The sequence below is a fragment of the Tiliqua scincoides genome, chromosome 1, assembly GCF_035046505.1.
Source record: "Tiliqua scincoides isolate rTilSci1 chromosome 1, rTilSci1.hap2, whole genome shotgun sequence".
In the NCBI taxonomy this organism is placed as follows: Eukaryota; Metazoa; Chordata; class Lepidosauria; order Squamata; family Scincidae; genus Tiliqua; species Tiliqua scincoides.
In genome coordinates, this window is record NC_089821.1 from 226,469,856 (window position 1) to 226,484,695 (window position 14,840).

Genomic DNA, 14,840 nt, shown 5'->3' on the forward strand with positions numbered 1-14,840 from the left:
TATATAGCCTATTTCAGCTGTTCAAACTATTGCACATATATTTCTGGTCCTCTTGATTGTAGATTAGAAATTATTGATCTTGAGAATGGCCACTGTTTAAAACCCTGGAGAGTGGCTGCTTGTCAGTTTTTAATATAGACAAATTGTTCAATGCCTTGGGACTAAATGAAAGACCAAATATGAATGAATGAAAGCTGAGTTAGATGGGCAGATTAATCTTTATCTATATAAGGATAAAGGTGGCATATTGTTCAGTACATAAAACTCTAGACCAGGGGTGTCCAAACTTTTTATCAGGAGGGTCACATCATCTCTGTGACACTGTGTCACCTGTCACTGTGTTTTCCTGTGTGGCCAGGAAAAAAAAGAGTTAATTTACATTTCAAATTTGAATAAATTTACATAAATGAATATATTAGAGATGGAACTTATATAAATGAATGAAGGTCTTGCGATAGCTCATAGCCTATAAAAGGCCTTGCACAAAGCAGGGTCGGCCTTTCCTTTGCTGCCACTGCTGCATCACAGACATGAAATAACAAGCAGTGAAGGAACCCTCGTCCCACAGCTCACGCGAGAGGTCGAGCAGTTGGCCATCACGCTGAAAGCAGTTGCGTCGGGCCAGGGTGGGCTCCAGCAAGTCTCCAGAGGGCCAGAGCTCACTGGAGACTGGGGGCTCCCAGCTGGCCGGATTTGGAGTCCTCAAGGGCCGCAAGTGGCCCCAGGGACAGGTTTTGGGCACCCCTGCTCTAGACTATTACTACCATTTAATAGTAATATGCTGTGTGCTAGGCACTGTACCAAACACAAAAAATGTGTCTCAACCTCAACATACAGGTTGAGACTAATTATCCGCGTGGGTTCCCTTCCAAGCACTCACTTGGATAAAAAAAACAACACGCACTATAGCAAATTAATTTAAAAAACAAAGTTTCTTTGCTCCAGTGATTGAAAAACAGCTTTGCTAACCTTTTGACTCTAAGATTAGAGTCATTAAGAAGACAATCCATCAGCACTTCTCTCAGCCCCTCCCTTCACCAATGCAAAATGTTCACCTTTCTTTCACATGCTGGGGGAAGGGAGGGGTCTACAAGAGAGAGAAGGTTTGATAGATTGTTAGCCTGCTGCCCCCCCTCTCTCTCATTAAGCAGGCTGTTGTTAAAGGACTGTTCAGTTTTTAAAACTGATTTTAAAGGGATGCATTTTTCCCCTTCTCCAGGGATCAGCACATTCTTTCGCATTTGCAGGGGCCATTCGTGTTGAGTCAAATCCCTGTATAAAAAATCCGTGTATAAATAGGCTGGACCTGTACTTCTTTCCCAACAGGATGACAATTTACAAAAAATTTAAAAGCTTACAGTGTTTCCACTTGGAACTAATTCGTCATTCTAGTTTGTTTTTTGAGGATGTAATCAATGTTTGAACAATTTGTCCAGAAATGTTGTTTCCCTGTAATGTGTCTGATTCTGTTTTCTTCTATGCACTATTATATGCACTATTTTCTTCTGCATTTAAATTCTGTTAAGTGTGCCTGTTTTAAGAATAGCATGCCAATTAATAATGAAAATGTTTTCATTTTAGACACTTCTTTTTTCCACTTTCATGAGTCAGACTGTGAACTACGAGGGTCTCCATCTTGTGAATCCCTTCTTTCTCTCAATACTGAAAAACTTTTGGTATGTCCAGCTATTTGCTGTGCAGGAAAAAGCTGATGAATGTTTTCTAATATACAGTAGTAGCTATTTTGCTTGCTTCATTACTATGAAATTTGCCTAAATACATTGTTGTTGCCTAAATATTGCTACACTTTTGAGAGACAAGACAAGAAACATTGATTGGCATATTTAAAATACAAACGGTGTAAAGCGAAAGATTGGATGGAGGGATGCATGAATCAGACAGTTCACCTCCAGCTGTGACCAACCAGACCTTACTATAGAGCCTCAACCATTTGTGATGATCATAGAGATACATCTCTTGATTATCATATTTATATTTATATTTTAGCTGCCACCCCAGGAAGCTCTTCATTTGCCTCACTGAGTATGTAGGCAATTTTATTTTGGTCACTCTGACCAAAGAAAGCGACCAAGATTGGTAACTTATGCAAAGATCCTGATATATTGGACAATGTAATAATATGTGAGGGAGTGTTTCTATATTTCCCAGCCTGCATGGACAAACTCTATCTGCAACTGGAATACCTCTATATCTGCCAAATAACTGCTCAGCTAGAATGATGTTACATCTCGCAAGGGTACGCCCTTCATTCTTGGGGGCATTCCAGAAAGTAAAAATACTTAGGCCTCCTTACAGGTAAAATAGAAAGACAGAAATGTACTGGAGAGCAGATTTTGTAAACATTGCTATAAAGATCCTGTTGCTCGATGTCAAGGAGTCTTTGTTTCATGGCTCTTTAGGCCTATCCTGAGGATAATGCACCTAACAAATCTGAGGAGAGCCCCATGGAGCAGATTTTCTTGCTCAAAAGAGCTAAGCCTGGAAACAGTGGGGAATCGGCTAAGAGACCCCAAATCAGGCTAGTTTGATCTGTCTGGTGATACATTCTAAGCCAATATCTAAAAGTCCTGAGCCATGTCAGGGTTTCCAGTCTGTGCTGTCCTGCTTCCAAACAAAGAGTTGTATAGGCTACACAACATGGCACCCCTAGGATCTTGTGTAAAAACATTGCTTGCACTCTCTGGATTGTATAATCAAAGACTGATAACCAAATGGAAGTTCTGTATAAGAGCTGGGAAATAGTTTTTGCGTTGACCAACAGTGCAGCTGGGACATAAGAGTTACTCCTGGTAAAGTAGAAGCGCTACACTGGATAAATAAATAAATAAATAAAACAGTATTTAGCACAGTGAATTCCATTGAAACTGCATTTACTTATTTTCTGCGAACCTGTTATTTCATAAATACTTCAACTGAAATGTTCTGAGGTTTCAAGCATTTTATTATCTGGTACTAAGTTTTGATAGGGTAGAACATTTTGCACATGACACATCTAAAGTTAATCATTGTTAACAATTTCAGCAGGAGAGTTGATCATGTGCCTACCACTGTCCTATTGAAATAAATGAAACTTAACTGTTTTAACTTTGACAGGCTCACACCCTTTAACTTTATTTTGGTGTAGTCAATTTAACTTATCAAATCTTTTACAGAGCCAAGCAAAATCACTTGCAGAACAAAAAAGATTTCCATTTGCTACTGATGATGACAATACAAATGAAGAGTTAGGTAAGAGATTACTTTCAGACAGAATACCCATCTTACTCCTTTGCAGCAGAAACAATAAAGAGTCTTTTAGCATCTTAAAGATTACCACAAAACAATTCATTTTTGCATCCTGTACTTGTAATTGAAACTCTGCAGTTGTTGTGTTGATGCTGTTAATATATTTATGCAGCAATCTTTTAGGGTAGATTCAGTTTTGGATGTGTGCATCAAAAATAGGCACGTTTGCCCATTTGAACTTGTATCTTCCTTTGTGGTAGTGAGATCTACACAGATGAAAAATAAACCCAGATCTGTACATGTAAACCTATCCGTGATTCCTTTCCTCAATGTTGCTCACTAGTTGGTTGAAAGGTCCACTCCTAACTCTGTCCAAAATGATGTTCCTCTTCCCTTCTGATTCTTTGGGCAGTTTTCTTTCTACACACAATAAATTTTAGAGACTTGTTTTCAAATGTACTTTGAAAGATTCAAGTCAGTATATTGTTGGAGTGATTTTGTGTATGTTTTTCAAGAAAGTTTCTTGGGAGTGGCTTCTAGATTTTAGAATGCATTGTCTCCTGTTCTGCTCTTTGTGGCTATGCAAAAATCCTTATATGTAACTTGAAATGTGGATTGAGTAACCGCTGACACTCTTTTTTAGCTGTTGCATATGTATTGGTTGGCAGTGGCCTTTATGATGAAGCTATACGACACTTCTCAACAATGGTCCAGGTAACTTTTCAGCTTTTGAAAGATTTATTTTAGGCTTAGGTACCGGATGTTTCTAAAGTAGGGCACTTGTGTTCCTAGTGAAGAGAGGCGAAAGGGAATAAATTACTTAACCCACTTGCATAGCCAAAAACACACTTGAAAGTGTATGACTGAAACATAAAGGTTAACATTTAAAGGGGAAGCACAGAACTGAAGCAGAATTCACTGAATTTTATAGACTTGTGTCTGTCTCATGACCATCAGAGATTGTTTGTTGCAAGGGAACCTGATGTCCAGCACCAGAAATTGAGCTAGTTGTTACTGACAAAGCAATAACACAAGAACAACCCCACACTGTTTCCTATGAAAAAGGTAGAAACCCCTCAGCCAATGAGGAACTTGAATAAAATTCCTTCCCCGCTATGTCAACTAGTGATCATCAGTCAGTCCATTTCAAAGAAATCATCCAGTAGAAATGGAGGGGATGGGGGAGAGGACAGGAAAAAAAAAATCAGTATTTTATTTGCCTGTCTTCTGTCATCAATACTGTCATCAGCAGTATTGATTTATAGCCTTGGGTGGTTTGGAAAAAAGGAGTTCCCCACTCTTGCCCACTCTCGGGCCTTGCTTTTGAGGTTCCCATTCCTAAAATTGATTGACCCAAGGAGAGAATCATGTTGTTATGCCTGCATTGGGGGGGGGGGGGGCGAGAGTTAGGTAGCATTGGTCTGTTATTATAGCAGTTCAGTCAGAGCATGTTATTTCAAAGATTAAAGAACATTATTTAAGCATAATTTTGTGGCTTCATCTTCCATTGAAGACCAGTTAGAAGGTGTAGTTTAAAGGGGACACACCCACAAAAACCCATATTTATTCCAGCAGCCACTTCCCTTTTTAGCAGTTTTAATGCAAAACTGTTCACAAACTGCTTTTGAAATATATACAGAAACTGAAAGGAAAGCTAAACAGAATTCTAAACAGAACACCTAGGTATATACACAGATGGTATACATCAGGGTGTCAAACTCATTTCATACAAAGGACCAAAGTCAGCATTCATTTGCCTGCTGAGGGACGGAAGTGACACCATTAAGCAGATGATGGTCAGGAATAAGCACTTTGTTCTCATTTAGAAACTCATTAGCTGCAAATGACAGAAGAGAAAATGTGCAAAACTTGTTCATATTTTCAAGATATGAGAGACTTCAATTATCAAGCTGGGAGAGCCCAATTATAATGGAGGCTGGATAAATTACTTCTGGGGGCCACATATGACCCACGGGCCTTATGTTTGTCACCCCTGGTATGCATACTCCGCTAATCTTGGCTTGTGTTGGGAATGAAAGCCTTCTGACATGTAGGATGTCTGACTCTGTTAAGACATTATATGCATAGGAATTTTCTAAAAATAATTTTCTTTTGCTCTGAATAGGAACAACCAGAGCTTATTAGTGCAATTTATGGACGAGGTATAGCCTATGGGAAAAAAGGGTTGCATGTAAGTACCTAACATTTCTGAAACTGCTCCCAGTAAATTATATTAATAGCCATAGTGTATATGCATTAATACAGTGGTTTTCAAACTGGTGGGTAAACGTCCCAGTTCGTGTAAAGGTCCCCAGTCCCTTTAAGGGGCGGGGGAAGGAGAGAGGCAGGGAAGCGATCGCCAGGATTGCATCCGTATGGGGGGTGGGTGCTTTACACTCACGTTATGTAGACAGGGCTGCAGCAGGTGAGGGGAGCCCTGCACAGCCCTCTGCAGCGCTCCATGAGGCTTGGAACGTTCACTAAAAGTGGGCGCAAAGCACTTCCATTTTGCAGGAGGTGCTTTGTGCCCACTTTTAGTGAACGTTCCAAGCCTCGGGGAGCACTACGGAGGGCTGCGCGGAGCTCCCCGCACCTCCTGCAGCCCTGCCTACATAATGTAAGTCCAAAACCTCCCCTTGTCCCCACCTTAGTGATGCGATCCTGGGGATTGCGTCGCTGCCCTAGCCGCTCCCCTGCAAAGACTTACTGAGGGAGTAAAACTCCCTCTAAGTTTGAGAACCACTGCGTTACTAGTTTCAAGATGTAGTCAGGCCCTGCTGAACATTTGAACCTTTTTAGTCTAATGTTGCCAATGGCAACATGTAAATTTAAGCATGTAAATCACAGTTATTACAAGATGAATGGTAAATTCTTATTCTGGGACACAGAGCTGGCAAATTCTCTTTATAATATAAACGTGTAAAGATGTATGTGCTCAAGGACGAAATTGTAAGCAGGAGTTTATAATCTTTTGCAGTGGGGCTGACCAAAGTTTCACAGAAAATATATGAATTCTAGCTGTGAATGCTAGAACAGATTATTGTGCAGTGGGTTTTGTTTTAAATAAATTTACTGTATTGAATTAGCAGAATGGAAGGTGCTAATTTAAATGCTTGTTGCATCTCATTGCTCTGACTTCTAGAAACTAGAGCAGGGGTGCTCAAACTTTTTGGCAAGAGGGCCACATCATCTCTCTGACACTGTGTCAGGGGTGGGGGAAAAAGTATTAATTTACATTTAAAATTTGAATAAATTTTACATAAATTTACATAAATGTATATATTAAAGATGAAACTTGAATGAATTAAGGTCTTGCAATAGCTCATGGCCTATAAAAGGCCTTGTGCAAAGGAAGGCTGGCCTTTCCTTTGCTGCTGCTGCTGCATCACAGACGTGAAACAGCAAGCAGTGGAGGGAGCCCTCATCCCACAGCTCACATGAGAGTTTGAACAGTCACCCTCATGCCAAGAGCAGTTGCCTTGGGCCATTGTGGGCTCCAGCAAGTCTCTGGAGGACCAGAGGCTCATTAGAGACTGGGGGCTCCTGCAGGCTGGATTGGGGATCCCCAAGGGCCACAGATGGGTCCCGGGCCGGGGTTTGGGCACCCTGGAATTAGAGTAACAGAGCTGAACCGAAGGCTACATAACTGAAGTAGTTCTCTATCCATGAAAAAGCACTGCAAGCAGATGTAGTTTTCTGACACAGATGTCATAAACCAGAAGGTCCCAAAAAGTGCATCATGTTGACTTAGGGCATCTTGGCACACTCACAAGGGTGCCATGAAAAGTCCCCGGTGGTCCGTCCTACCCATTTCCCTGGGCATTGTCATTTTGGATCTCACAAAATCTTGCTAGATCCAAGGTGAGGGCACCCAAATCTCACACGATTTGGGCACTGTCATCTTGGATCTCACAAGATTTCACGAGATCCAAGATGGCGGCAACCTACTGAGGCAGGAAGAAGAGGCTGCGGGGGCATCATGGACCCAGGTAAGTTTGGGAACCACTGACTTAAACCCATGTACATCCATTTTGACTGGGTAGTGAATTAAAAATGCTTGCTTGATGCGTAGTTCTGAGATACCTTTATTATCGTATCTTCTTGTCATCATCATTATTGAGATCCAAAGAGAAATTTAAAATGCTTTCATGAGCTTTATGGCAGTGGTTCCTAAACTGTGAGTCGTGGCTCCCTGGAGAACCATGGAAACCAGCCAGAGGCGTTGCAGAATCCTTGGGAAAGACCTGCTGCCCTATACAATGTACAGGATTGTAGCCTAAAGGAGTGTTGTGACCTATGGCCCAGTAGGTCAAGGGAGCTGCCAATTGAAGGCGTTTGGAAACCACTGCTTTATGGGGAAACCATAATCTTTTGATTTCATGAATATTTGCATCCTTGACACAATACGTTCAGAATGGGCACACCATTATTACAGAAAACAGTAATATTTTTATGAGCCCAATCCTATATGGGGCAGCACATTGGATACTGTGCTGCTGGCATGATACCCACAGCACCCAACACATCATCTGAGGGGAGAGGCCAGTCAAGAGGGGTTGGAAAGAAAATACTTATTTGTGTGTTGGCTGCTGTATGGTCCACTATGAGACTCCTCAGGCCTATGCCAGCTTTATCCCTGGCATAGCTCTGAGGAGCCATGTCTGGCCCAGGATGGGAGTTTGGGATCTGGCAGCTGCTGGCTTCACCTTTTCCTGTCCCCATCACACTCCCTGCTCCTTTCCTGCCTGTCCACTGGTGAGTTGTGCTAGCAGCTGGTCTTCACCCCTCTGTCAGTGATGTGCTTTCTTGCTGCTGTACCAGCTGCCATGCAGTAGCTGCGGGAGAGGGCCATATTTGCACTGGCATACCTAACAGTACACCGATGCAACTCACTAATAGGATTGAGCTGTATATTGGTGTTACACATTCTCTTTCTTTCCAACAAATGCACATTTTTCTTCTGTTTTCCAACTGCTCTTGGAATTCTGCTGGAAACTGCCCAGTGAGAATAAAAGCAATAGGTCAGTTTTTCATGTATCAAGTTGACTCTAACATTGACTTGGGCTGCAATCCTGTACACAATTATGTGAATTACGTGATTACGTGAATTACGTGGTGAATTACGTGAATAAGTTTCATTGAACTTAGTGAGTTATACTTCTGAGTAGGCATCTGTAGGACTGTACTGTAGAGCAGATGTTGTAAGAGGAACACAGCTGATGCTGCTTCATACCTTCTCCCCCCAGCTCTTTGTAGTATGGCAGCCGTGTACTGTGTATTGCTGCATTCGTTCCTCTGATAACCAATGGTTTGAAGAGGGCAAGACAATCTTCAGCACAATGGCTCACCTTGCCCATTGTGTTTACTGAGAATTTTCAAGGAAGGGAGGAAAAAATATGAGGCAGCAATATGTATCTTTTAACATTTCATTGAGCCCCAAGTTGAACTCTTACAACCTCGTATTGTGGATGGAGAGCTGCAGGATTTAACTTCTAGTTTTACAGCATGCTGGCTAGATAACTAGGAAATTTATGAAGCACTTGGCAGGCTGCAATAAATGCATTCTGCATATAAAGACAATCATAGCCCTGATCTACTATCTTCCCTCCATCATCCTCTGTTCTACACATACAATGTAGATCATTTTCACAGTGCCATCAATGATGTTGCCGTTTAAATAGTAGCTAAAACAAGGGCCAGCTGGAAGAAACACATTAGAGGTCATCTCAGGAGTATTTTAGAGAACACTGAAAAAGAAGCATTTCAGTAGGTTTGATTCAGTTTTGATATTGTGTTATCTAAAAATGTTTAGCCTAGCCTGACGCTGATAAAGCATTTACTGCTGCTTACATAAATTCTTTTCCATTTTAAAGGATATTAAAAATGCAGAACTTGCTTTGTTTGAACTAAGCAGAGTAATTAGTCTGGCACCGGATTACCCTGAAGTATTTGAACAAAGAGCAGAGGTAATTGTTTTTCTTTGCAAAGACTTTTTGATACCAGTATTTCCTATAAGTCAGAGATTCTCAAACTTCTCAGGAGCAAAATTCCCAAGGTAAGTCTTTGCCAGGGTTGAAGTTTCTTTTTTTTGTTTACTCACAGGGGGCTGCTGCAACATCAGGAGTTGCAGGGAGCCCTGTGCAGCCCTTCAAAGGACTTGCAGAGTCTTAGAATACTGAGAAAAAGCAATAGCAACTACTTCTGGTTTCACAGTAACAAACTGTAATTGGTTTGCGATACCTTTTTCTCAGTATTCTAAGACTCAGGGAGTCCTTTGGAGAGCTGCATAGGGCTCCCTGCAACTTCTGGACATTGCAGCAGTCCCTTGTGAGGTAAAAAAAAAACAAAACCCTTTCCCCACCATTAACCTGTGGAACTGATTGCTGGTCTGTGGAACTCATTGTCACAGGATGTGGTGATGGCATCTGGCCTAGGTGCCTTTAAAAGGGGATTGGACAAATTTCTGGAGGAAAAATCAATTACAAGTTACAAGCCATGATGTGTATGTGCAACCTCCTGATTTTAGAAATGAGCTATGTCAGAATGCCAGATTCAAGGGAGGGCACCAGGATGAGGTCTCTTGTTATCTGGTGTCCTCCCTGGGCATTTGGTGGACCACTGTGAGATACAGGAAGCTTGACTAGATGGGCCTGATCCAGTGGGGCTGTTCTTATGTTCTTAACCTTTCCCTCATCCTTTAAGGTGCTAGAGACTGAGGCTCTCAGGCAGGGATGTCACGATGCCCCGGTTTGGGACCTTCAGCTATTTGCTGTTTGTAATTCTAACTATTTTCTATATGTCTATTACTGAAATTTATTGTCTTTAAACAACACATCTCTTATTTTTCATACCATACATAGTATAGAAGGAAAAGTGTTTAGTAATATTCATGACTCTTTAGGATTTAAATTAAGATTTGATGTACACATATGCACAACTTAATACATTATGGAAGAATATTTTTAGTTGTATAGTGCTTTGATGCCAAATTATACTTACAAAACATGTTTAAGCAGAAATATTATGTAATGAAACTGAATAACAAATTGTTGTAGCAACCAGCGCTTAAAGCATGTGAGCGCATGTCATCAGTTCTTCATTTTGTGTATGTGCGTCCATGGGTAGAAAATCATAATGTGGCAGTCAGAATTTTTATAAATTCTGTAGGTGGACTTAGAATAATTTTAGTAATTCAAAAGAATTTGAATATGTTCACCATAAGAGCATAATTATTTTTTAAAATGAAAGAATATTTTTATGTGCTTACTAGGCTTAAAGTGTTATCTTGGATTTATAGATACTTTCCCCTCTGGGTCGAATTAGTGAAGCACTGGCTGACCTCACGAAAGCTATTCAGCTAAAACCTTCAGCAAGACTCTACCGGCACAGAGGTACTCTTTACTTCATATCTGAGGTTAGTTTTCCAATTAGACACTTCTAAAGAATGAGTTAGGACAGAAGTTTGGCCTCAAGGGCTGCATTTGAAAGAAATTTATCATAAACTGCAAGTTAATACATACAGGTGGAGCCTATTTATCCGCATTAGTTCCGTTCCGTGACTCTGCGCTATTAACAAAAAATGCGTTGTGCTAAATGCCATAGAATTACGCAAATTCGCTGCAGCCTGACACTTCCGGATGGAAGGAAACTAAGGCAGCTGTGATCAATCCCCTCCACTTTGTATTTCCCTGCCTGGGCGAGGCAGAGCCTTTTTGCAGTGTTTTGGGCTGCCTGGAGCAGCAGGGCGCAGGAGGCAAAGGTGTGTGTAACTTTCAGTACCCCCACCCCATTTGTGTTGAGACAAATCCGTCTCAACAGGTAAACAGCAGATTTAACAGCAGATAAAAAAATCCGTGGATAAATAGGCTGCACCTGTATTTCCTTATCTGTATAGACAGAATACTTTGGGAGACAGGAGATTTCTCCACTTCCCTTCTCCCAGTGCCCTGTCTCTAGTAATAAGGGTAACTCAGAGGAACCAGAGGAATTTCTTATGAGGGGGGTCAGGTATTTTAGAATGAGAGAATTATATTTGCTATTTGTTTTAAAAAGAAGGGTGTACAGTTTGTTATGTTTAAGTAATGCTAAATTTGCAAATCTATCAGCATTTCATTTTTTTTGTTATACAGATAAAAAAAATCAGTTCTGCATTCTCATAAGAAACCACCTCCATTACTTAGTTCCAAGTATTATTATTTCCAAAGTACAGTGAATGGTTGATGTCTTTAGGCATTGGGTAGTATCCAGGGCATCTGCTTGTGCAACTGGTTTTGTCTGTAACTTCTGGGCATCCCCCCTACCTGTGCTTCATTCCATGACATCGTGGATTTTCCGGGGGGAAGGGGATACTCAGCTTTTCCAGGGGAAGGGGATACTCAGGCTTCAGAAAGGAGCAATGGATTAGGGAAAGGATTGTGTTCACACAGCTGCACAAGTGTAAGCTTAGAATGCTATCAATTATAGAAATCATTTGTTTCCAGAGACTTTCCTTGGCTATCATTCTAGTCCCTTCACTCACTACAACAGTATAGCCTGCCTTTCTCTGGCACTGCTTTATGAGAGTAGATGGAATACGTTTGTCTCGTAGTTCAGTTCTGTGCACGTTTACTCAGAAGTACATCCCACTGAATTCAGTGACATTCCCACATAATTCTAGATTGCAACTTCAGGCTGTCAAGACAATGTACAACTGGTTGTCCTTTTTAAGAGTTAGAGGTTTTATAATAACCTATTGATATGATAATTCTGTGAAGGTCTGATTGTTATGCAACTACAGGGTAATGTGTCACATTTATCTGTTAGATCTAGCAGCTTCTTCTGCCTGACTGAAATTATATTTGTTAAACAGGACTATGCAACAGCCTATGAAGATTTTCAGAACTCTCTTGAACTGAACAAAAACCAGCCAATAGCTATGCTTTACAAAGGTTTAACATTTTTTCACAGGGGGCTTTTAAAGGTAATTATATTGAATGACTATGGAGTTTGTCAGGCTTCCCCCCTCCCCCCACACTGTGTTGTATCCTAACTTGTGCAAGTGGAAAAGTGTTTGTGCAAGGGATTTTTCCCATCCCATCTTCCCTGCTGCAGCTCCCTAAGCTCCTTCTCCCACAAGCTTCCGAGGGTTGAAGGGATTCTTTAGGCTGCAGTAGGTGGAGGGAATTCCCAGACACGGAACACAGTCACCTTCCATGAGCTTGCTACCATAGATGTTTTTAACTGGAGATATCATGGAGTGAACTTGGGAACTTTGGAATGCAAAGCATGTGCTCTGTTCTTGAATTATGACCCCTCCAATGTTTAATACCAGCATACTAGTTTATGCTTGTTGCATCTAAACCTTATAAGCTAATCAGCTTAGGAAGGTGTGCATCATTCTCTCTAAAATGATCTTGGGAAAAAGTGTATGGACTGTTCTCCAATCTAAGGGCTCAGTCCTACCCGGCACATGCCGGCCCACTGCCAGTGCTCACTGTTGCAAACTTACTGTAAAGCATGTTTGTGGGCCCTAGCACTGGTACTCCACTAGTGCTAGCCCAGGGCTGGGCTAGCGCCGGTGGAGCACTGGAGCTCCACTGCTCGGCGGTTGCGCAAACCGTTCTAGGTTGTAGATTCTTCATTTTACATCGACCTTCGGGTCGCCATAGAATTGCGTAGCCCTATTGTGGGGCTACTTGATTTACCTGGGGCAAAGGAACAAATGTCCCCTTCTCCCTAGGAGGAGGTGGCGGCTGTCTGGAGCGTGCTGGATGCAGTGGCAACAATTTTTGGTGCCACTGCAGTCCCACACCTTGGGTACCTTAGGATTGGGCTGCCCAACTCCTATGTCAATTTTCATCTTACTGTTATAATCTAACTGTTATCATAATGTTTGGTTGAGTTTGTAGCTCTTTGACTGGTACAGCAATCCTAGGCATGTCTACTCAGAAGTAAGCACCATTATATTAAATGGAACTTACTCCCAGGAAAGTGTTCATAGGATTGCAGTCTGGCTGACTCAAGTGTTATCTAATTTATTTCCTGTCACAAATCACAAACATTCCACTAATTTTAATGGAGAATGTTTAAAGACATCTCTGAATTACTTGCATTGAACTCAGTGAGGCTTAGAAGTGCTTCATCTGCCTGGATTGTGGCAGTTATTTTTTTTAAATTTTGCTAGATGTAGTACATTTGGAAAATAAGGTTTGAAAAACTCCTGAAATCTCAATAATTCAAAATATTTTAACTTAACTTTCTTAATTTACACAATAAACTTAATTATATTGGATCAAATAATATTTCTGTAGCTTATTTTGCATTTCATACATTTAATGATTCCAGATTAAAATACTTCTTACAGACATTACATATGTTTGCAGGAATGTAGAAAATGTTATAGGCAATTAGCCTCCTTTTCTCAATTTAGTTCTTTGTTGAGCTTATTATTTGGTTGCTACATCTCTTGGTATATTTATCATCATGCAAATGATGTATCTTAGCACAGTAATCTACATTGTATGCTTTTATGGTGCTGTCTGCCTACAGGCTCCAACAGTAGTCAACAGCAGACGTATTAGACATTTCTTAATTGGTCTTAAGGGAAGTCTGATTTAATTCAGTTGAAGTTGTTAACTTTTTTGCTCTTGTAAGCCATTGTTCATGTTTTCATAACATATACATGATTGTTCTGACATCTCAGCAGGAGTACGTAATCTCAGTAGGAATAATTAATAATAGTTAATTGTTCGTACTTTACACAGGAAGCTATTGAATCTTTCAAAGAAGCCTTGAAGCAGAAAGCAGACTTCATAGATGCATATAAAAGTCTAGGGCAGGCCTATCGGTAAGCGACTTGAAATACTTTACTATCCCCTGGGGAGGGACTGTACCTCAGTAGTAGATTTGCATGCTGAAGGTTCTACATACTTTGCCTAGCATCTCCAGGTAGGGCTGGTAGAGCTTCCTGTCTGAAAACCCTGAAGAGCCACTGCCTATCCATGTAGACCAGGGGTCTCCAAACATCTTAGGACACAGGCCACATTAGATTTTTCTAAAGGGCCTCATATGCTGGACAGGAAAAATGTATGTTCAGAAAAATACCCTACTGTGCCATTAAATTGCAAATTAGATACAAGTGAAGAAAATTTGTTAACCTATCAAAAATCAGAATTTTTTACTTATGGTGCTGTATTATAATTTACAATTTTCTTACTTCAAGATTATTTTGGGATTAGTGAGAGGTGGGGTGCTGGTGTAAAACATCTTCCCTAGGCCTTTCCTGGGTTTTTCCTTCTGTCAGGAGGGAGTCTTCATCTGGCCATCCACTGCAGGTCCAGCCAACCTCATCCTGGACTGCAAACTCTTTGCGGCATTCTCCACATGCTCCGTTCCCCAGGCCCCCATCCCCTTGTTGATGCCCCTATCACTATGGATGCGGAAGTGCCACTTCATTGTGGAGCCACTTGGGAAGTCCCTGAGCAACTCCCATTGCTTGAACCATGACTTTGCTGCTTGCTTTGCCGCTTGCTTTGCAGGGCTAGGGTGGGGAATCCCAATAGGGAAGGACAAATCATCCACAGTTCTCAGGCTGTACAAACCATTGCTGTGGGTCA

The 14,840-nt window shown here is 41.2% G+C and overlaps 1 protein-coding gene across 2 annotated transcripts in view; it reads left to right on the forward strand.

Annotated features, from left to right (window-relative positions):
- The window catches only part of TTC13 (tetratricopeptide repeat domain 13), a 46,163-nt gene that overhangs the window by 3,471 nt on the left and 27,852 nt on the right, over nt 1-14,840 (forward strand). For both annotated transcript variants that reach the window (XM_066611406.1, XM_066611407.1), the window contains exons 2-9: nt 1,582-1,676; nt 3,174-3,249; nt 3,890-3,960; nt 5,372-5,437; nt 9,120-9,212; nt 10,544-10,660; nt 12,095-12,205; nt 13,989-14,071. In XM_066611406.1, coding sequence (XP_066467503.1) covers nt 1,582-1,676; nt 3,174-3,249; nt 3,890-3,960; nt 5,372-5,437; nt 9,120-9,212; nt 10,544-10,660; nt 12,095-12,205; nt 13,989-14,071 — 712 coding nt within the window. The remainder of the gene's footprint in view (nt 1-1,581; nt 1,677-3,173; nt 3,250-3,889; nt 3,961-5,371; nt 5,438-9,119; nt 9,213-10,543; nt 10,661-12,094; nt 12,206-13,988; nt 14,072-14,840) is intronic.